The sequence below is a fragment of the Suillus subalutaceus genome (genome assembly GCF_016647625.1).
Source record: "Suillus subalutaceus strain FC151 chromosome Unknown DFJ58scaffold_249, whole genome shotgun sequence".
Taxonomy (NCBI): Eukaryota; Fungi; Basidiomycota; class Agaricomycetes; order Boletales; family Suillaceae; genus Suillus; species Suillus subalutaceus.
This window is the reverse complement of record NW_024540498.1, coordinates 34,981-57,865: the sequence shown is the minus strand read 5'-3', so window position 1 is coordinate 57,865 and position 22,885 is coordinate 34,981. Positions and strand designations below refer to the sequence as shown.

At 44.4% G+C, this 22,885-nt stretch overlaps 5 protein-coding genes across 5 annotated transcripts; all 5 read right to left on the bottom strand.

The window, feature by feature from the left end:
- Positions 1-8,212: 8,212 nt before the first annotated feature.
- Positions 8,213-9,540, bottom strand: DFJ58DRAFT_869640 (polyubiquitin-C-like protein; the record flags this gene model as incomplete). The annotated part of the gene is made up of 7 exons (XM_041394276.1): positions 8,213-8,422; positions 8,729-8,750; positions 8,809-8,848; positions 8,902-8,977; positions 9,034-9,150; positions 9,207-9,292; positions 9,354-9,540. 7 exons carry the CDS (start codon positions 9,538-9,540, stop codon positions 8,213-8,215), a joined length of 738 nt encoding a protein of 245 aa, XP_041236023.1.
- A 1,306-nt stretch (positions 9,541-10,846) lies between these two features.
- On the bottom strand, positions 10,847-11,629 carry DFJ58DRAFT_619379 (uncharacterized protein; the record flags this gene model as incomplete). Its single annotated transcript, XM_041381019.1, has 3 exons — positions 10,847-11,128; positions 11,187-11,318; positions 11,375-11,629. Coding segments are annotated over 3 exons (669 nt in total), but the record flags the coding sequence as incomplete, so codon positions are not given.
- A 960-nt stretch (positions 11,630-12,589) lies between these two features.
- Positions 12,590-13,146, bottom strand: DFJ58DRAFT_670892 (uncharacterized protein; the record flags this gene model as incomplete). Its single annotated transcript, XM_041382903.1, has 2 exons — positions 12,590-12,740; positions 12,800-13,146. 2 exons carry the CDS (start codon positions 13,144-13,146, stop codon positions 12,590-12,592), a joined length of 498 nt encoding a protein of 165 aa, XP_041236021.1.
- Positions 13,147-15,778: 2,632 nt separating this feature from the next.
- On the bottom strand, positions 15,779-16,646 carry DFJ58DRAFT_847841 (uncharacterized protein; the record flags this gene model as incomplete). Its single annotated transcript, XM_041393529.1, has 2 exons — positions 15,779-16,084; positions 16,143-16,646. The coding sequence occupies 2 exons, from the start codon at positions 16,644-16,646 to the stop codon at positions 15,779-15,781; spliced, it is 810 nt and encodes a 269-aa protein (XP_041236020.1).
- A 1,385-nt stretch (positions 16,647-18,031) lies between these two features.
- DFJ58DRAFT_719440 (uncharacterized protein) lies at positions 18,032-22,530 on the bottom strand (the record flags this gene model as incomplete). Its single annotated transcript, XM_041384627.1, has 15 exons — positions 18,032-18,147; positions 18,189-18,440; positions 18,477-18,486; positions 18,535-18,891; positions 18,951-19,133; positions 19,197-19,376; positions 19,426-19,522; positions 19,589-19,749; positions 19,797-19,836; positions 19,888-19,971; positions 20,076-20,272; positions 20,326-20,505; positions 20,566-20,790; positions 21,700-22,025; positions 22,383-22,530. 15 exons carry the CDS (start codon positions 22,528-22,530, stop codon positions 18,032-18,034), a joined length of 2,556 nt encoding a protein of 851 aa, XP_041236019.1.
- Positions 22,531-22,885: the final 355 nt, after the last annotated feature.

Below are 22,885 nucleotides of genomic sequence, written 5' to 3'. Positions count from 1 at the left end.
TCTATCGACAGCTTGCCTCATAGATGGGCTGGTCGATCTTGGAGTGGCGTGGCAGGGCGAAGCGAGGAGTTTGAAATTTAGCAGGTGCCGGTCGTGCCGGTGGTACTCGATCGTATGTAGTACAACTTATGCGTCTACTGTCGTTCAACATTCAGACTGTATAATATGTTAAGTTTTTAACCATGAGTTCTGTACGACATTTATCGCTTGCTGCTCAAGATGCGATTGAAGATCGCCCGATGGACCTTTACGAGTGCCCTTTCAACGACACAACACCCACAAGTTCTCGAGGTCTTCTCGCAACTCGATCTTATTTTCCCAAGGATCACAACGTCCGATCAACATTCTGATGTTTGTTCTCCTTCACAGCTCGCACCGTCTGCATAGCTGACAGAAGAATGCGACGTAGCAACAGAGTAGTTTCTTGTAATGGCTCTGTCCAGTGTCAACAATGTGTCGAGATTAAATGAGAAGAGTAGTTTCGGGGGGGTGACATCTTTGGGCCTCAAAGGTTCAGGCTGCATCATGGGTGGGTATAATGCATGAAATTGTATCATTTGATTGTCCTAGTTAACATTTAGTACTGCTGCTCGATGTGCTATGATCAGTGAGAGGCATACGATACTTTGTATGATGCGAATAGGGGAGCTCACACCTGGGAGCTTATGGTTTATGCTTATCCGTGCTTATGCTTACACCCCCCAATACTATCTGATTCGTACATGGGTATAAACAAACCAAAATACATTACATGCACTGCCCGCGTCCAGTATAGTTGGTGAGCGCTGTGACTGCCAATGTCGAGCGCTCTGCCAGTGGATTATTGATCATCTGAGTCTTGTTAGCGTCATGAGAAAGAAGGACCTTCCACCCCCTCCTATTCCCAATGTCCACTGGTCCGTGGATATGACATGGACCTTGCTGTCAGAGGTTGAGAAAGATGAGAACAGGCTTGTCTTACTGGGGAAGCGAGACAAGAAGTAAGTAAGTAATATTCACTTTTGGATCTCCTCAGCGCCGTCTCAGGATATTCTGGACAAGGCAAAGCAGCGCATCGTCCGACTGGGGTGAATTTGACAAAGATGATTCCTAAGTCCCGTGGCTGGCCGCTGTATACCCTTCTAATTTTTCAACGCTCTTTCAATACACTCGTCCATCATGTGGCTCCTTTTACCACTTGCTTTTATCACTCACTTTACACTCGCTTTTATGCTTTTATGGTTAGTTTTAGTTCACAGATATTTAGATTAGTTCATCAGCAAAACCCTGGTTTGGCTACAGCACCACAGCCACATAGCACATCACAGGTCACACAGAGTTTTTTGTAAAGGCTCTGCAGCACCACACAGGTACTTATTCTATGTAAAATGAGTGTAATGTAGTCACAAACATATATATAACAAGATGGTATGCTAACAATTATGTTTTATTGAGAAATTGTGTAGTGTGCAGCGCTGTACATGGGGGGACCTTGCTGTGACACTGTGATTGCTGTGCAGCGCTGCACAATGCTGCACATAGGGTTAGGGTTTTGCTGATGTTACATCTATTGAAATGCTAGTAGTTCTTCGACCAGGAGCACTGCAGCCTCTTCGGATGATCATTCTGGATTTGCAGGTTACAGAGAACCATTGTCAACATATATGCATGTAGATACTAGTACTGCTCATGGAGAGAAATTCGTGCCATCTTTGCTTGCAAGTTGTTAATTGATGACAAGCAGTAACTTAGTACTATGTATTATATAATCTGCGTCTGCACAAACTGGGGGGTTGTAAGCATAAGCACAGATAAGCATAAACCATAAGCTCCCAGGTGTGAGCTCCCCTAATGAAGGAACTTTGTATGGTCAATACTGTCCAAGTACAACGACTACCGAAAGCGGCACGACCAGCACCTGCCAAATTTCAAACTCCTCGCTTCGCCTGCCAAATCACTCCGAGTTCGACCAGTCTGACTATGTCAAAAAAATCTCACATCTCAAATTGATGCATAGTCAGACTGGTTATGAGTCTAGGAGCCTCATCCGATATCGTCAAAATATTCTATGGTGATACAGACTGTCTTACATAAATTCTTTCATCCTTAGGCAGCGCATCCACCTTTTCCATTAATGCTACCATCACAGCGACCAGTGGTCTTTTGACTGTCTGAGTGGGTATAGATTTTTGCGCCACATTTGTGACCACCAAGTTTATGTAATTAACACTGTGCAAATATATATTGGACTAGGACGTGCTATGTCAATGCACGTCCATTACGACTCAAGTACTCACAGCCCACACGGCGCCTTTCTTGCTTTTGCCACACCATTCCCAAGTATGCTCTCATCTACATTTTGTCTGCTTCATCAAGGAAATCACTTCCAGGGATAAAAGCAATCCACTAAGGTGGTCCTGTCCCAAGGGTATTCAGTCACTGCATCCATGAAGGATGATGTACCTCCAAGTCCAGAGTAATCACTTCATATACTATGTGATGTCTTGCGATGCGGACAAGAACTTCAAGTTAAGCAAATAGGTCGAAGACACAAAAATTGCCATGCTGGGGCATATTACTACAAGTGGGATACCTTCTATGCATTCTGGGTTGAGGCTTGCATGACATCTGCCGCCTCGACTGCAAGACCTCTAACGAAGGTGCTTAGTATCTCGTCTGCCTCTTCTTCTGCACCTCTGTTATGGAAATGCAATCAGTAAACTGTTGAGCCCTGCAACCACAAGCCTATTGTTAAAGCCAAAGTTCTTGCAACTACATACACCTCCATATTCACAGCTGTTTCAGAGAAGATACTCCTGCCGAGACATGTGCACCCTGCTGTGGTGCCCCGATGACTCAATGAGGTCCCACCACTGGGGATACACCCACAATACAACACCCAATTCCATGTTACCTTCGTCTTGATCATGCTATGTTGCCATGTAATCACCTATGCAGCTTCACATGCAAAGGCAAGTTATACTTCAGTCTTTCATGCCTCAACTACTTAGGAAACCCAACCTGAAACCTGTTCCCATATCAAAGCAGGTCATCCAGACTCCTGAGAGCCCGCCAACTTCAACACTTGAGTTGGACCAACAACATCGATGATGATGGTGACAAGGAGGGCAAAGTCAGTGTGGATTTGTCATTTGATGTGGACGTGGATGCTCTGGAGGTGACCATGCTGCAGTATGATTAGTGTGGTAGATGTATGCGGTTTCTGGGCCGGATGAGATATGAGGTGGTATGCGTCTTTGATAAATCATCCATGTGTATTTACATGTACATGCGTTAGCGTATACCTAGGCCCACTTTCATATGCTACATACCGAGAACTCACAAACTAGTTCTATGTATATCTCTAGATGTGATTGGTTTGGGGAGTTCGTGCCTTCTTGATCTTCATCAGATCATTGTGACTGCAATACATCTGTTCACTCCATCTGCGCTACTTGCCCTGCACATTCCCTACTATCTCTATCCAAGTATTCCGCCCGCCTGCATCGCCACCACCTCTTGGGCTCTGTCCTTAGTGTGTGTTGTGCTATGGTCATAATTTATGTCATTGACTATGTGATTTTCATGAGAAGCACCAAGAAGCACTCTGCTGACAACTTACTGCATATTGTAGCATGCTGGGTAGGAGTGTGTAGAGGTCCATGGGAGCAAACTTCATGCTCCAATGCACTTGGCCCAAAAAATATTAGAAGCTGATTGTTGAGTGCCATTCAGGTGTGTGTTAGGTGGACCACAGCTGGCGAAAATTATAAATGTAAATACATACATGCGAATGTTGTGTGTAAACATATGAAGGTTGGCTCTAAGATGATTTAAAGATTCGGTTCACAACCAGGGTGGAGCGGTGGACTGTCAGGGATTTGTTCTACTGTATCCAAGTTGCCAGAACTATCATGCAGGGAAGCTCCAGGGAAGTTGTCTTGCATATCGTCGGGAGGATTATCAGGTGGTCTACTGCAAGAGTCTTGAAGCTTGTGTAAGTGGATGGTTGGAAAGCACCACAAACTGTGCAGGCTTACCTGGAGAGTGAAACTTATGCACGACAAAGTCAAGTACTTTATCTGCTAGAGGTTGAAGTTCAGGTCTGGATTGCAGACATCTTGGATGAAGTTCCAATCAAAGTCTGTTATTGCAAGATGACTATCTGGATGTTGTGGTCCATGACCTTCGGGCACAATGCTCTTTTGGAATTGATCTCAGGCCAAGGGGGTCCTGGGAGAATCTGTTCAATCAGTCCTCACACAGCGGAGGTTTCAACATTTTACCACTTTTTGTCGTTAGTGAAATCACATTCGAAATGCAATGTAGAGCACTCCAGAGCACTCCAGGCTAGGTCTAGATCTGCTTTTGATTGAAATTTTGCAAGAGGTAAAATGTCCAAACCTCTGATGTGTCAGGGGAACATTTTGTGACCAAATATCAACTTACATTACACAACCAAAAGACCAAGTCCAGGCCACCTACATCGTCCAATCAAATGGGTTCTGGTGCAGCATAGCGGATTGCACTTGGACGTAAATATGTTGCAGCCAAGTGTGACTGGCCGGAGTTGTGTAGTAAATGCTTCAAAGTTCTCGCGGCGACATCAGGTGGAACCCTGACAAAGACCCCGGACCTCAATGCCAACAAAGTTGAACAAACACTTAGTGACTTTAAAGTTTCTGACTCAGACATCCTCTGGCTTCCAAGTTCGATTGGGTCCTGAAAAGTGAAAGGATGCAGTTTTTTCAAAAATCCCATTTATTGTCATTGTAGGCTAGCCTCACTGCTCCTCATACTCTTGAGATCAACTCGTCTTTTGGAAAGTACGTTCCTACCAGCCTTTTCCCCCTCTACTCCCTACTAATTTATGGTGAGACTGCCAGTGGCAGGGATTACTAGTACACACAGACAAGAGTCAAGGAAATACCGCTCTTTTGACTGTCTTCATTACTGATGCCATGCGGTCGGGTCCAACACTTGAAGTTCATGTTCGGGCAAATATTGATATCACTCTCCAGCTGTGTGATTCGGCTGACAGGTCTAGAGGAGTTCTTGGCATCTAGGCTATGTGTTAGAAGCAGATGCTTCGTGTGTGACTAGGCTTGACACTACTTTGAGCATTGTTACTTATCATGAGGTGAGTCTCTGAACCACAATGTAATATTGTAGCCTAGTACTAAAAGTTCATACATCTATGGTTTACAATCTCTGGAATGTTTATCTGCCAACCGTCGGTCCTGCCTATACTCTCATCCTGAAGTCTTCCTATAGTCCATTAGCAAGCACAACCATTCTGATCCAAGTGCCAAGTACTTTCCAAAAACACCTTTTCTACTAGGATATAAAAGCAAGCTAACCTCATTCAACTCCCCATACTCCCTGGATCAATTCGTCTCTTAGAAAGTACATTCCTGACTTTTCTTCCCTCTACTCCCTAATTGATGGTGTGACGGTTAGTGATGGGGATTACTAGTACACACAGACAAGTGTTAAGTAGTGGGACCGCTCTTTCAAGAGTCTTCATTGCCGATGTGTGCGGTCGGATCCAGTACTCGAAGTTCAGGCCTCAGGTTCAGGCCAATATTGATATCACTCCACAGCTGTGTACAATATTGTGTGATTTGGGTGATGGGTAGAGGGAGTTCTTGCCAGTATCTAGGCTATGTGTGTCAGAAGCAGATACCTTATGTTCGAATATTTGAGGGGTGTGACTCTGTTCATTGAGGGCTTAACTTATCTCCATGACCTCCACTGACATGTCAAAAGATGTTTTCAGCCATTGCAGGCTTCTCAATGTTCGATGTCACGATCAACCCCACCAAGAAAACCAAGCACATGGATGAACAGAAGCACAAGAGAGGGACAGGAACAGAAAAAATGGATTGACCGCCTCCATTTCACAACTCGTCTGATTATATGTATTTGTGGCACTGAACGACCGGCAGAAAGAAGAAGAAAAAAACGCTTCAATTTCACCATCCATGTGCATTTGTAGCACTCGTCTCCAGCTAATTATATTTCTGCACGGTGAATTTGTAACATATGATTGTAATAGCAGTATCAAGTTCAATAATGACTGCAGAGTGCGATCATAGCAGGCTCTGCTGCAAGTGGCCTTTCACGTTATCAAATAATATAAAAGGTCCAGTATGATCAGTGTTTCGCCACCCTTTATAGGGTCCTGGAATACCCAAGTGCTAGAGGTTGTATCATGTTGAATGTTCAGATGTCCACAGTTCACATGCTCTTGATCATTTATCTGCAAACCTTTGGTTCTGCCTATACTCTCATCCTAAGGTCACCCAGAAGTCCACTGGCAAGCGCAACAATTCTGATCCAAGTACCAAGTACTTCCCAGAAACACTTTTTCTACCAGGATATAAAAGCCAGCCCTCTTCCTAATACTAACTGCCACTAACAGAATCAGAGCTACTGTTCCTCTTGATGTATCCCATATAACCTAGCACGAGCCATGCATTTTCCATTCCTCCTTGCAGTCGTTGTGGCTTTAACAACATCTATGTCTGTCAGCGCACAAATACAGTGTGCAATTAAAAAGCAGCTTTGTGGCTCGAGCACCCTGACAAACATTGGATGCTGTGGTAAACTTGTCTGTGAGCCGAGTGTGAGTCATTTGCTTTGCATCCAAGATTCAACCCCATGACTCACCTTTGTGCCTTGTACCAATAGCACCCTGGCGCTAGCAAGCACTGCCAGTAACCCTTTCCAGATGAGCTTGGCAGACTGAACATGTCACAATAGCGAGTCGTATTTCTTTCACGTTGGTACAGTCTGTCAGAAATTCCTTATTTGTATTTCAACGGTTTGCAACCGGTTTCAACTTCCAAATGCAGCGAATGTCTTTAATAGGTTGCTATAATAGAGTCGTGATTTCAAGGTGATTGCAACTGAATTGCAACGGAATTGGGACGGAATTGGAATGTAATTGTAATTTTTGTTTAAATGGAATTGATCGTTCAAACCTCCTGTTTTCGTCTTATTTCAATGACTATTGCAAGCATCATTGTCAAGCTCATTGTCATCAAAAACATGGCATTGCGACTCAATCTTGCTATTGGATTGCAAGCCTATGATACAAATTGTACGATGTTGTCCTTAAACTGTATTATCTATTATTAGGCCTCATATAAAATACGGCCAAGGCAATAGTGATAGCAATATGTTCTTGGCTATACCGACCATCAGAACCAGAAGGATATCGAAGAGAGCAAAGAAAACTGACATAATAATAATACCACCAGTGGAAGTGTGACAACCAGGAAGCGGTTATCCGATGTTGGGACTTGGAGGTCATGGGGGACAGCATTGGCGGCTGTATTGTTAGAAGGGTGGAGGTGGTCGTGGGGGCAATGTGGATGAGACGGTGTAGAGACTCGATCCTGGGTAGCCTCACAATGGCACATATTGCAACATAGGTCGAGTCTACAGTATCATGCATGTAACATGACACTTGCGCGATAAACACGACGTTCGCGCGACGCGCGCGACATAGGCGACACTTGCGCAACTTGCGCGCGCTTTAGGCGAATTTTCCCGCGCCTAAGCGCTATAGGGCGCCTGACTTTCCACTGTGTTTTCCCATGTCCAACCAAGTTCCCAGGTATGCATTTCTCCATTTATCATTTATTTCAACATCGTACCATGTTTATTTTCACTTGGTACACATTTTTCATTACACATTTTTTACTTTACACAACACACATTACCACGGACCACCATCATCATAGACAGTCACCATCTCCGAGTTTTTATTATGTTTTGAATAAATCATCGCAAGCCCTAGTAGCAGTTAGCTCTAGTGGCCATATCCGCATCAGTTGTCTTATCAGCATCTCAGTACACGTCTTAACATCTCACTATCGCTCGCATACCGCTTTCACCCAGTTCCGCTTTTCGACGCGCGACTTTCCCGCGCTTCGCGCGCCTATAGCGCCTTTGTTCCCGCGCTTTCGCCTTATCACGCGCTTTGTGCATTCCCCCTAGAGTTGACCAGTGGATATTTGCTTTCTCCGCTTCCCCTAAGGGACGAACATATCGCACTCATATTTTCCTCCCTTCAACAATTATATCAGCTGCACCCTCAGCTGAGTTGAAGATCCTTCAACGGTGCCATTGTTGGATTCAGACGGCTGGGGAAAGTGGATTCAGATGGTACGTTGATGGAGGCCGCACGATGACAGACTGCAGGGGGCGGGGAAAGATAGGCGATTCAGAAGACTCCACCTCCAATGTGATCGTCTTGCCCGTGCACATCTTGACAAAGATCTGCATGCCTCCACGGAGATGCAAAACCAAGTGAAGGGTAGACTCCTTCTGGATGTTGTGGTCGGAGAACAAGGTGGAGGGTGGACTCCTTCTGAATGTTGTAGTCGTAAAGGGTATGTCCATCCTCAAGTTGCTTGCCGGTGAAGATGAGACGCTATTGGTCAGGGGGGATACCCTCCTTATCCTGGATCTTCGCCTTCACGTTGTCGATGGTGTCAGAAGACTCTACCTCCAATGTGACGTGAGGGTGTTGACACAGATCTATTTGCGACGTCCGTGTATGAGAACATCCTCGTCTTCATCTTCCTCCTCTAATCACCTGTCGTTGACTGTATAATTTAAAGACCATTACAACCAACAGTCCTGGTGGTAATTTCAAATTTGCGGCTGCATCCCACGCTGGTTGCTGTTCTCAGCATCAATGTCATTCATAGTTGGTCATGTTCAAATTGCTACCCACCTTCGAAAGCCAGTGCATAAGCCTACAATGGAGGTAAGAACTTGGCCACGATTTTGATAAATGAAATTTATCAGTCGTACGGATAGTCTTCCTGGCTGAAGTGTGCCGTCAAGAAGAAGGCTGCAGATGTGAACATTAGATACTGGCATTCCGTAAACTGGAGCGTTCCATACAGTCAAGGAAAGTATGCCATGCTCCTGCTGAGGCTCTTCTGGCCGTTTCAACAGTCCCACCAATGACAACAAGTTTCTGTCGCGAACATTTTGCGTTAGTACAATCATTACTCCTGAACGAACACAGCGTACAAGAGTGTCTTGTATTGTGTTAGCACTGCCAACCCCCAGTGGGGATAGCATACTCTTGAGTGCATCCATAGAGGATGAGGGTATTAGAGAAAGTAGGGGGAGGCGCACTTCTTCCTGCTACGGACGGCCTTTTAAAGGTATTTTATTGGCGCCTCGTGTACAGGGTGGCGGACAAGGATGACGGGATTGATATCTCGGTAGACTTCCCGATTGAAAGCAAGTATGATAAATAATAAGCATTGTTCTGGCGCTGTGCGATCTGAAAGGTATTAGGGCAGCGGACAACCAAAAAGGACCGTGACGCCACATAAGATAAGCACGTGGAGATGTAAGACCAAGTGAAGGGTAGTCTCCTTCTGGATGTTGTGGTCGGAGAATGAGGTGGAGGGACTCCTTCTGAATGTTGTAGTCGGAAAGGGTACATCCGTCTTCGAGTTGCTTGCCGGCAAAGATGAGACGCTGTTGGTCAGGGGGGATACCCTCCTTATCCCGGACCTTCACCTTCATGGAGACAAGACCAAGTAAAGGGTAGACTCCATCTGAATGTTGTAGTCAGAAAGGGTAATATGTCTGTATTTGAGCTACTTGCTGGCGAAGATGAGACACTAATATTGGTCAGGGGGGATTATCCTCTTTATCCTGGATCTTCGCCTTCACATTATCGATGGTGTCAGAAGACTCCACCTCCAATGTGATGTGGGATCTTGACAAAGATAATCTGCATGCCTCCACAGAGACACAAGACCATGACAAGTGAAGGGTGATATTAGACTCCTTCTGGATGTTGTAGTCGGAGAGTGTCTGACTGTCCTCGAGCTGCTTGCCAGCAAAAATGAGATGCTGCTGGTCAGGTGGAATACTGCAGGGAAAACCGTCAGTCATAATAAGTGTCAATGGCGTTTAAATTGACTAATATAAATGAGGAAGATTACCTGGACTTCAGATGAATCTAAATCTGAATTGACCTCAAGAGTGATTCAGATGGTCTTGCCGGTGAGTGTCTCGACGAAAATCTGCATTCTGTGGCTCAGTGTCAGCCTCGTATTATATACAGTAGATTATAGTGATCAAAAGCTCGCACAAAGGATGCGAAGTAGAGTGTACGAAGCTTAAACATTATTCAAATGCTAAGTCGACACAAGTTGAAATGATATTTATTTGGCCTTGTATGGTCTCGTTTATTATTAAGAATACTTTGTACACCCCTTTTAATTGGATTCAGATGTGAGCGCTGAGCGCTGATGACTTGGACGGTCATCTCCTACTATCATTACTGTCATCTAATACTCTTAAGTCTTCATTACTCTGTTTCCTTGCCAGGAGTGACAGATATGAAGGATTGCATCAACCATGGAGTTGCATAATAGTAGCTAAATGTTACAGTTTGACTTCAAGTAAGCACAGCAAAGTAAACTGACGAGCTAATATGACAAATAGGTGCAGGATCCATTGACAAGACTATTTTTGAGACCGTCAAGTAGTACGATCAGAAGCCTCCACCGTTGTAGCTGCCTTCCTCCCTCTTTTCGACTTCTTGGACCTCCCTCCAGTGCTTGGCTCAGTTGCCGCCTCCTCGCCCAATTCTACTGATGAACCGATGGCCGCTTGCACAACATCAGGCATTGCATCCCTCAAATCTGCAGTACCCGCCGTTGGTGGCTATGTCATTGACAATGGGGTCAGGCAGAGCTTCTGCAGTGTGCCAGCGCTGTGTGGAGAGGCTTGGCTGTGAGATTGACTCAGATGCCAGAGCCTGTCGCTCCAAGGCTGCAGTAGCTGTGGGAGTTTCTGTTGCCTCTGCTGCAGATTCAGGTCCATCAGATTCGTCGTTCAAACTTTCCATGTCAAGCGCTGCGAGTGCGCGATCGATCGCATCCGTAAGATCCTCATGTCCAGCAGAATCCAAGGCTGAAGGTCGTGCAGCTTTGAAGATGTAGTGGTTGATATTAGTTACAATTTGTACGATGCACTTCGTCTTCCACTTTGCCACTAGAACTTTCTTGTAGTTGAAAAATAGATCCTTGTAGCAAATAGTCGACCTCTTGCCGATGCCTGTGCTCGAAAATTCAGTGTCAGGAGACAGTAAGAATATTGCCTGCAATAGTGCATGAGGGTGACTGCCAATAAAAAATTGGATGGCATGGCTGGCTTACAAGAACTGCAGCCCACGTGATGGAACCTGGTGTGACTTGCCGAACACTCCATTTCATCAAGTTTGTATGTGCGCCACCACCGCTGGAAGCTTGATGGAGGGATGTGACACCGCGCAATGAAGCTTTCAGAATCTTAGGACATTCCTGGTGAAACAGATAGCCAAGGCAGAGAGCGCCACTAGACTTACTCGCGCCAACAGTTGCCAGTTCCCAAAGACAGTCTTGAGTGATCTGTCCTCTTTCAACTCTGGGAATAGCACCGGAGGGAATGTCTTGTACATTAGGTTTATTGAAGACGTGACCCCAAGGAGTTGTTGGATCTCAGGCACATTGGCTCTGTCGTACCCAGTGTTGGTAAAGTATTTTGAAGGGAGGTCGAAAATGTCGCCAGCAACGCCCCGAAGTTTCTTGATCTCGTTATCACGAGCATCCAGGATGGATTTCATCACCTACAATAATCATATTACACTGCACAGAAAGTTCAGGAATGAGAGTTCACTTACGAGATCGCTAAAGTATGAACTCTCCATCACTTTGTGTAACGACTTGGGGAAGTGACGATAGAGCTCGTCCAGGAATGCCAACTCTTGAGTAGATGCAGTCACATATCATTCAGTGCTGTCAAATGGAGTTGGACAGTCTGGAAGGTGCTTGTTAAGGAGGTCGCTACTAGGAAACATCTCAACCATCATGCCATACTTGTGAGCATAGATAGAAATGGTCTCCTCGTGAACGCTGAGTTCATCGTGAGCATCCGTGCACCGTTTGCGCTTGGGTTTCTCTGCGTGCAGAACTTTGTTTTCCTCTTTGATCATCCTATTCTCCTCTTGAAGCTTTTGCATTTGAACTTGCAACATTTTGAGCATCTGGAGTGAATAATATTCAAGTCAGGAAATGCTCAGAATTGCGCATACATCTTACCTCAAGGAGTTCTCCTTTAGATGCACCGGGGCCCAGAATAGATATGTGACTGGCATCGGCAGCATCCCAATCGGACCTTTTGCTGTCAGAAGAATCTGCTGCACGGATGGGCTGCGAAGTGTGACATGACCATTCAACAAAGCTGTTGTAGGGATGCCAATTCAGATTCTGTTGGAAGGGCAGAAGGCGACAGAAATTACTCACCCAGTACCACACGTTATAAAGCGCCTGCACTGCCCAGTACCTTAGCGGTGTCAGACGTAAAATTGCTACATGCAGTTTTACACATAGAATTCACTAATGAAACCCTGATTAAGATAGGCGTCACTCTTATCCAACACCCTTACATAAGCATAATCCTAACCCTAAAAACGGCCAAACCTTCGACTTGAAAATTTTCAACAGTTGAGATTGAGAGACTGAAGAAAGATTAGTGACGAGTTTGTTATTAGTACATGTAGTAACACTATATACTGGTGCAATTAGGCCTTTCTCAGTGCCTCCTTAACTTCAAGGATCATAGAGGGGGGTAGAGTGCGATGTCCATGGTATTGACGGTTAGCCCAAGCTGCCTCGCCACCAGTAAGACCTTGTACATACGTGGAAATGAAACGCGCAGATCGATTTGCATATCTGTGTTGCGTACCATTGTTAATAGTGTACATACAAGAACAGCCAATGAAAATAAATACCTTTGAATTTGAAGTAAAGGTACATCATCAAGGCACGAAAGGACATTTCTCTCCATCGCATCCATATCACATGTGCGCTGACTCGTTCGGTATCGAAAATTTGCCGCGCCCCAGTATTGTTCAATGAAATTTAGTTCACAATGAAACTTTGGATAGAAATCGCAGGTGTGGCCACGGGAAGTGATGTATTCTTCGAGGTGAGATTTTTGTGAAGTGAAATCTGGTTGGGAAAACAATAATCGCCGGCAACAACAGTCTGTGCGGTTAAGCTCGCACTTGAATCCCTCGCACTGTGCATTGAGTCCAGTTGTGGGCCAGAGATTCCGCTCTCGAATGATTGTTTCCATGCCTTTGAACCAACCAGGCATGGTTGGGTGATTGTCACAATAATAAAATTCCTGCGATTGACTGTTGAATGTGCCGTTCCGCATGTGTGGCCCATCTTTATGGTGCGTCCAGTTTTGATGAGGTCTTTTTGGCATTTTTCGAGCTGACAAGGCATCCGGTGCTCGTTTTTGGTGGCTTGGTGCATTGTCGAACATGAACAAGCCTGTTGCGAAGCCGTTGGTTCTGTCGTCGAAGATGTCGATTGAGTGCTCCACTTGTTTGAGCAGATCTAATGCGGAGAAGTACCCATCCCGGTTTTTTCCCGCCTTGAAAATAACCCGCGCCTCGCTAAATTTTACGCGGTCAGCATTATTTCACGCAATGCTGCAAATTGCGAGACTCACTTATCACCATGCTGCAACCGGCCCCATTCAGACGTTAACATATCTGATATCATCAATGATGGTCCTTCGCCCTTGGGTTGAGGAGTGGCCTTCTCACTTGAGTGAGACCACCCCGTTTTGCGACGGTCGTTGGCATAAAATGTCGATTCATTGTGAGTTACGAGAATGAGACGAAATCGGCCAGCTTGAGCCACGGGGAAGCCCTTTGGTGTGTACTGAATGTTGCCATCATTATCGTAGATAAACATTCTCTTCTCATACTCCTGCCATCGTCGAATGAACTGATTGGGATACTCAATAACATCAGGACGTTCATGGCCGTCAATGTACATGCCATTCCGTTTTCATCCATAACGCCAATCGAGTTTGCGCAGCCACCGCTGTCTTAATAACCGAGGGTCTTATATAAATACGTGTAAGAATGTAATGACACCACAATTACACTGGATAAGACTTCTTGCCAGTCCTCGATTAACACGGTCTACGACTTTTCTTCTTTCGTGGTAGATAACGTGTGAGTTCTTGGGAGGCTCGCTAAACCAATCAGTCAGATTAACTTAGCCGGAGCTTTATTATCTCTGATTGAAACTATGGGATTGTCTAGGATATACCGTCTAGACACTTGAACTGGTTTCCTGAATATACGGTTAACTGTTGAGAAGCTGGTCTCAAATGTGACTACGTGGACCAAAGCTCGTGTTGGTCAATATACAAATACCTGGTGAGAACGCTGGTCTCACAAATAACAACAAATGACAAATATAAACCAATGACAAATAACAACAATGACCAAAGCTCGTGTTGGTCAGTATACAAATACCTGGTGAGAATGCTGGTCTCACAAAAAACAACGGTGACCAAAGCTCGTGTTGGTCAGTAAACACTACGTGGTGAGAACACTGGTCTCACAAAACTGGGTTTCTATCGCGAGAAACTTACGTAATCTCAAGGGAAACACTTTCCCTGCACTTGCCTGGACAGTTCTTACAAAGGAAATGGGCTTTGTAAGCAGCAATTTGTTCAGACTGAAGCTTCTTAGGTGAGAGTTCAATTTGCTCAAGTGGGAGTTCTTGAATGCAACAAGTGGGAGATCTATTTTTTTTGGGGGAGAATGGGCTCTCCTTATATACATTTTGTGTGGGAATATTATGTAAGTAAAAAGGTGATGTAATGACTTCAGAATGTGAGAAGAATATTCCAAAAACTGGAGCAGAATGTTCTAGCAGGTGCAAAAGAACATTCCAGAATATTCATGGTGGGATAATGACATCATTCTGAGTCACTATGAGTCACTATGAGTCATTATGAGTCATTGGAATGTTCTAGCAAATTCCATGGAACATGACATCATTATGACATCACTATGATATCATATCTTTCAACCAAAATACCTGCAGGAGTGTAGGTGAAGTCCTATGACATCATTATGACATCATACCCTGTAGGTACAATTTTATGAAGCATCTGATTAGTCAGAGCATCCTAATAGAAAAGTAAAGTAAAGAAACACTAGAGAAAACAACTCAGAAATAATGGAACAAATAATAGTACACAATATGCGGGCTTTTTAGATAGGTTTTTGTTAGGCTTTGAACTTTTCTCTATGGGTTTCTCTAGCCAAAGTGAATAAGCCAAATGAAAGGCAATACATTAACCTTCATTTTGCTTCTCATATCAACTAGGTCATTATGTGATTCCCATCTCACATATGACTTTTCTTCAAAACATGGTGGATTCATGAATCACTGAGGGAAAACTGAAACTATTGGACCAAGGTTTGATACCAAGGTATGGGTTGACTAGTCTGAGGACTAAGCTAACAGACTTTGTCTTTTAGGGGGATACCTAGTAGTCATGTCCATGCATGATTCCCAAATCATGCAGGACACCGCTTTGAAATTACCTTGGCCTTTGCACCAAGCCTCTCCTGCACTTTTGGCATGGCAACATAGTCCACAATATCTTGAGCTCGGATGTGGCCCTCCTGTTGCTGGACTTCAGACAGGTGAAGTTGAATTTCTTGTGCGAAGTCTTCATCCTCAAGAATTGATGAGTGGTATTGACCGTATCGATGGAGAGGTAACTTCCCATTACGGAGAAACTGATGAATCCAGGTGCGTATGTTGCGTGCATGATTGATTCCTTGGCCTAGTGATTTCGAGGCCACAAGAGATGCTTCACGCCAACCATATGACAGCTCTGGATCAAGGTAGAGGTTCAAAGCACCAAGCATTGCTGTGATGCGAGATCAGAAAACCACATCAAGCTTCTTGTCTTTGCTGCTCGCTGCAATTTTTTCTCGAGCCCGATGTAAGGCAGGGAAGTCTTTGTAATCAAGAGCGTTGAGAACTGAATCTGTGAATGTCTCTGGACTGTCATCGCAGGGTGGCTGTCCATTCAGGACGTCTTCCAGCATTTTCTGAATTTGTTCCTCCTGTTCGCTGAATAATATTTCAAAAGGTGATGATCGAGATGGATTCTTTCCCATGGAATCCCCAGATGAATTTGATGCTGATTCGGAAGATTCTTCTTCCTCCTCTCGAACAGGGCTTGGCTATTTTTAAATGATTTACTCATGCACAACAGTGACAAGCCATGACATCAGAACTCACCTCATATGGGGCTTCAGTGCCTTCATCTCGGACACCCTCCACTTCGAATTCTGGCTTCTTTGTCATCCAGCTGCTGATGAAAGTCTGATTTGTTCCTGCAATCCTTGTCCTTTTCAGAGCATGACGTCGTAGAGTCCGAGTTGAGTTTCCAGTGTAATGCTTTGGCCTTCCGGCACCTTTTGACCTTTGTCTTTCCCCTTCGGCAGCAGTATTCTGTGCTTGAAAGAGGATTTCTGAGAATGTGAGAAGTGCTGCTTCATCCTGTATATCTCCCTCTTCTTCCACACTGAACTCCATATCATCTTCAGAATCACTGCAGCTGGAGTCCTCCTCAGAGTCAGAGACATTTTCGACTGTGGCTTTGCGGGACTTGGAAAGTGCAGACTGAATATTTCTGAGACGAGCCTTATTAGCTTTAGACTTTACACCCATCGAGAGATGCTTTATGTGTGTACTATCACTGATTTTTGCTGCCTTCTCCTCCTCGGTCCTGCCCAGGCACATATCATGTGATGTATTATATAAGCGGCCAAATGTTGGTGTGCCGAAAACTTTAAAATCATTCCCTTGCATCCCATGGCCTTATAAACCACTTTCTGACTTTATAGAACAAGATTTTTCGGAGGATGAAAATCTCCTCCAGTTTTGAATATTTTTTATTTCTGCTTCCTGGCAATTCAATTTATGCTACTCATAGATAGTTCCTAGGATCCATATACATTAGAAACAAATATATGTGTCCATAATTTGAGCAATGGTGAGGCTCTCAATGTGCTGATGTAAGCGGTGCTGGATAAGAGTGACGCCTATCTTATGTATAATGCAGAAAGCGTTGATCAGTCTAAGCCAATGCAAGAGATTAGTCAATTGTGCACCAACATAAGTCAAGATTTTGGTGTGAAACTCGTAAAAGATGCTTAGACTGGAGTGATAGAACACGTGTAGCTGCTGCGCACGATCAGATCGAAGGTTAAGTTGAGTTTAATAGTAAGAGTGACTCACAGTCCAGAACACGAATTTCTTGGTCTGATTCAGACATGGCAATGGGCAGGTGGGCGCAAGCTGTACAAACAATCAGTGGTTGAAAAATTTGAGTTATAATGAACAAACTTCCGAGGAGGCCTCCATGCGATTGCAAGTAAAAGTCACGCACTGCTGGATTGCGTACTGATCAGCAACAAATCCTGCAGGACACTTACCAGATTCAGACTTGTCTGAATCCCTATTGTTCCTTTCATAAATTGAGTATAAATGGAGGTACTAATAGCCGAGCGACATACCTGCTCTTCGGGAAGAATTGGACGTGGTGTCTGGAGGTAAAACACAGTGGATGAGTGACAAAAGCGAATATATAGAATAGATCGGACTCACAACTATGAAGGTCAACTCAGGTTTCGCACCCTTCACGTTTTTGTCCCGCCAGATGTTATCAATCATGCCTAGTCACTAGACATGGTAAAAACAAGAAATGGTCATCACTGGCCTAACTCACCTGTGGTGAGGCTGAACTTGGAGAAGGTCGTGGTAGGTGGCAGCACTGTGTGTGAGACCTTTGAGTTTGAATCCCATAATATATGTAGTATACTGTTGTTAGTAAGGAAAACATGGATTGATATTGCTTGAATCTAATAAGCTCACACGATCAGAAGCAGACTGTTGAAAGGATCATACTGACTGTCGAATAGTGACTCCAGAATGTTCAAGTTATCGCTGGTACAACTGCACATGCTACTGATGGAGATAAGTTTCTGAGGGCAGGGAATTAACATCGACATGTCAATGGTGTAATTTACATAGAGGCATAGTGCTATTAGTGTACTACTGAGGATGTATTAGCAGAGCGCCTCAATGGTCGAAGAGATAAAAGACTTACCTGAAAGCGGAATTGATCAGATACGCACTGGATGACCTGCCTGCAGGTGCATCTCCCTTACACGAAGAAACATGTCTGTATCGATGGTGTTGACCATGAAGTAATCGAGGGGGTTGCCACTCAAATCCTGTACTAGGAGTGCCCCACGAATGATTGATCAGACTGAGAAGAACTCTTTGTGCGTGGTTGTGCTTTGACTCTGAAAAGGTTAAGTTGTTTGTCTTTTCGAAGCCGTGGGCCTGTTGGAGCGTCAAAGGGGTGGATGAGAGCAAGGGGAAACGAATCATTCCCAATTGCACATTCAAAAAGGAAGACTAGACGTCCAAGGATGATGCCTTTCTGTGTCCGGATGAAGACAAAGTCAAAACGTGGTGTGTTGAAGAACTTAGGATTGCACCGGAGATAGTCAGTATGCTGTTTCCAGTCTACCAGTGACTCGTAGTTGACTCGTAAGAATCAACACTCAGTAACCTGTTTCAAATCAGTATAGTGACAAAAGGCTGGATTGAATGAACATACCATATCATCTGGTTGTAAACAGATTCTTCTTCTGTTCGGCAGTGGAATGTTGCAGGCGGGTAGAAAGACATTTAAGAATTCATTCAGCTTGATGCGGAAGTTGGTGAATTCAACATTGGTATGGTGTGCGTCCTCGATGGAACAGAAGGTTTGTGCTGCTTGTCTTGATCCCATTTTCACGTGTAGAGACGGATCTAGAGAAACGGCGCCCAGACCATCCATGCCAATGACGATATCTTCATCATCTAATAAATCATCATCCGCGTCGTCTGATTTCCACTGCGAATATTCATCGAAGTCTAGTATACACCGACTGATATCATCAGCTACAAGTAGCCAGTGATCAATGCAAAGAAGCTGAATATGTAAATATAGCACAAGATTAGTAGAGAATGACAGAAGCCATTGACGCTTACCTGCTCCGCAATGTCTTTGAAGTTTGTCCGGTTCAAGTACCAGTCCTTGAAGGGCCCATGCATTTGCTCATTCGGCTTGGTGTTGTAATTGCGTGAGGCACCTTTAGCCTCAATGTCGTCGAATATATGTGTCGTCATGTGCAGTTTCGGAAAGTTCCAATTCTTCTCATTGTCATCAGCGGTCTGTGTCATATATTGCTGCTGATGCGTCAAGGTAGGGCTATCAACAAACTACAATGTACATACCTTCATGAGTGCTGTGAAGGCTTGGACGGTATGCCTCCCCTCTTCGATTGTACCAGTTATGTGGACCTCCAGAGCAGCGTACATGTCCATTTCGAGGTAAAGGCATACACAACACAAGAGAAGATAACCGAGCGGAGAATCATCCTCAGTCAAGACATCATGCGTGGCGTAAATTATCATCTGAGAGAGAAAAAGTTAGTAGCCAGTGCGACTGCATGAGCTCACGAACCTTGGAAATATCCTCATGGACAGAACTGTCCGTAAACGTAACACCAACAACCTGATTTGGGTGCTTGAGATTTCGCCAGCGTGGAAATTTTTCGAATCTAATACATAGTATCGAGCATCAGACCAGAGTATTAATAAAATTTGACAACTTGAAAAGAACAAACCGATTGTCAACTTGCGATACTTTTCCCCTTTGAAGAGTTACAAGGTATTTCTGCAGCTCAACCCAGAGATGGTGTGACCAGAGTCCACCATGATTGAAGTGACAACGATCATGCGACAATGCTCGATGCACGCAGGTGAATGCTACCACCCAAAACGCATTCTAAAACAATCAATCTTTGATATTTACATGTAAAAATACTCCCTCGCCTCAATTAAACGAAGTGCTTGTTCTTTCAGGAGTTCCTCTCTCTCTTCAAAGGTTTCCTTTGCATGTGCAGCATTTATAACTGCTCATGACTCTTTTGATGTTCGTCGGCGATATGATTTCGAAGTATCCCACAGGTCATCTCGAGAAACTAGACAAACGGGGCATGGCCAAAGGCTCATGATTCCTCAAGTAAGCGACATGACAGATCTTGTAATGATAGCATCAAGTAATTAGCAAAGAAAAACGATTCAGACCACAACGACCAATTAGATACTCACTGTTCTTCAAAATCAGTTGATAGAATGAGAATACAAAGAAAGAACCAGCGCTTGATGCCATCTAGACATTCAAACCACTGCCCTGTTTGTGATTTTGAGGCTAACAAAGAGATGATCCTGGCAAATGACTTGTGCCAGACAGTATTTTTGAAGTCTACCCAGCTGGGCTTTCCGGAGTGCAATTTTTCATCCTTCACCTATTGAAACTGCATCAGCAGTGCTAACAGCGAGTCACCAGAGTAAATTGCACGATCAGCAACCATCCCACCACATAACCGCCACCTACACCTCGCCCATTTCGAATTGCGGTTGGTAGGTTTGCTAAACGAGCATAGACTGGATAACCTTTCGCAGTGCCAAATGAGGATAGTTTTGTCTTATCTGCGTACAGTATATAGGCCAGTGGCTTGGCACCTGGTGGGAGTTGCGACTACAAATGTATTATAATGAAAAAAGGACATAACAAAAACCACCAAATATTATAACATACTTGTACATCCCAAATATCTCGCGCAGTGAAAGGCTCATCAACAAAAGAAACAAATGTGTTCCCGTCAAACTTTGAGAGGCAGTGTGCGTCAAACATGAAGTGGGGAAAGAGGCGGGGATTCTGAAGCATATCAGCAGCCAACTCCCAAAGGTCTCGGTAATGTATCTCATAGTCCCGTAATTCCCCATCCCCATTGAAGGGGACCGAAATCACCTCCTTCGTAAACTATACTTCAAATTATGTCAGACTCATTTGGTATAGTGATTCAGATAGGAAATACTGTAGAGATACGACACTAACTTCAACCACATCCAGCCGTGACCATCTTACACTTAGCGTCATAGCTTCAAATGTTGGTGTGACCCATGACTCGACCAAAATAGCTTCAGTCAGGTGTGACAAAGTGTAACATACTATTGCGTCGCCGTCGTTGATGGTGGATCTCCGAGTTGGTCAGTACTTCACTATTGCTGCACATTGTTTCACCTATGGACTGTCAAGCAACACTGGGTGTGGTCTTAAACGCTGGACCTACTGGAACTGTAAGTCCGCCTTCAGTGTCACTCCCAGTCATGCCACAACTTGAAACTGATGCATTTGTCACCTCAGATTGGCTTGAATGTGGTCGCATTTTCGAGCAGAACCACCTTCCATCATCTGTTAGACGTGAAATCAAACAGTTGTTCACTGTTCCAGCATCGATGAATCTCCGTTTGACGAAACTGACAGTGGTCTTGATGTCAGCGATGTGCCTCTGGACACATTAACCAACTATCTAGCTTCGGAGGGGTTACAAACCTATCCTGGTTGCATGTTGGATGTCACCAATGGCAGTCTTGCCTCTGCAACACAATCCAAAGTTCATGATATTGGTGAGGGTGACATTGATGGTGAAGCTGACAGCATTCCAAAGGTAGATTGTGGGCGTGGAAAGCATAGACGGATTGCGAATAGGATGTACACCGACTTTTTGTCTCATTGAGGCGTTCTATATGTTTTTTATTGAATTCACTGCATGTCACAAAATAGCTTCAGTTATGAAAAATCACCATGACAGTCACGTTGAATAGCTTCAATTCACGGCCGCTTGTGACATGTGACGAAGTTAGTGTCGTATCTCTACAGTACTACCACCTTTGTAATGCAGTGCAAGGCCGCCTCCCACATGTTGCAGACATCCTTGTGATTTTTGAACGTGAATTTCTCCTTCCCCACGGCACAGCGATGACATAGCTTGATAAGCCGATCAGTTTGTTGGTTGTTAAACCCGACCTCGAGCATGATCTCGGCAATTTCGAATTCAAGCTGAGATTTGAATGGATGCCAAGGTTGTCCATCAGGCGGGGGGACCAGGAAGTCTGCGGCATGATGCTCAAAGTTATCGAATCCATATACTTTGGTCTCAATGTTACTGTTCAGATGATATTCGATTTTAATGTCGTCTTGATTGAAGGTGGGGACTGCATCCACGAGTTCAGGTTCATTAAGTACAGAAGGGTCTGTATTCAATAGGGTACATAGTCTAAGTGTTAGTGAGATCAACTAAATGCTTGTGTGTCAACTCACCAATCACCGGATCAACATGATCAAAGTCCACATCGAAGAATTCTGCGTGATTTTGCATTTCAACTGTGAGTTTGTGAGCACAGTAGATAGCACAACAAAAACAGAATACTGCATACTTGGTACAGGCCCGGGGATATGAATTACTGATTTATCAAGTCTCACTGAGGAACCTGACGCTGCTATCAGGTATTTGATAACAATTAAAACATCAGCTTCGACAATACATCGAGACAAAGATAAAACAGACGCACCTTTCTCCTTACGAATCACATCTACAACCACCTGATCCCGGCGCCTTTTATCTGCCTTCGTCTCGCAAGCTTTTCGGTGGGTGGTCCACCCTTGTGGCTTGATATCCTGGCCGCATAAATCACAATATTTCGTGTGCTCCGGGCCCATGTAGTTGACAAAAGTATCACAGTTGTATACAAACAGAATTGAGCTGGGGAAATAAAGCAAGGAATGCACTGGAATGCGAAGAGCATGTTGTAGGCGTTGATAACAAGTGCGTCCATATGCCTAAGGTACTTGCAATATATTGAAACTCAGCCATCAGATTACCTTATCATTTCAGGGGGCATTTCAACTGATTACAATGACATGCAAATAGCGTGTCAACATCACGTCATTGCAACCACTTTCGTAAATTTCCGACATCACTGATTGTTCGCACGATAGGCTAGCATTGCGGTCTGTTGTGAAGTTGATTGATATGCTCACTTCTATACAAATGTTCCCGACGCCTCGACCAGAC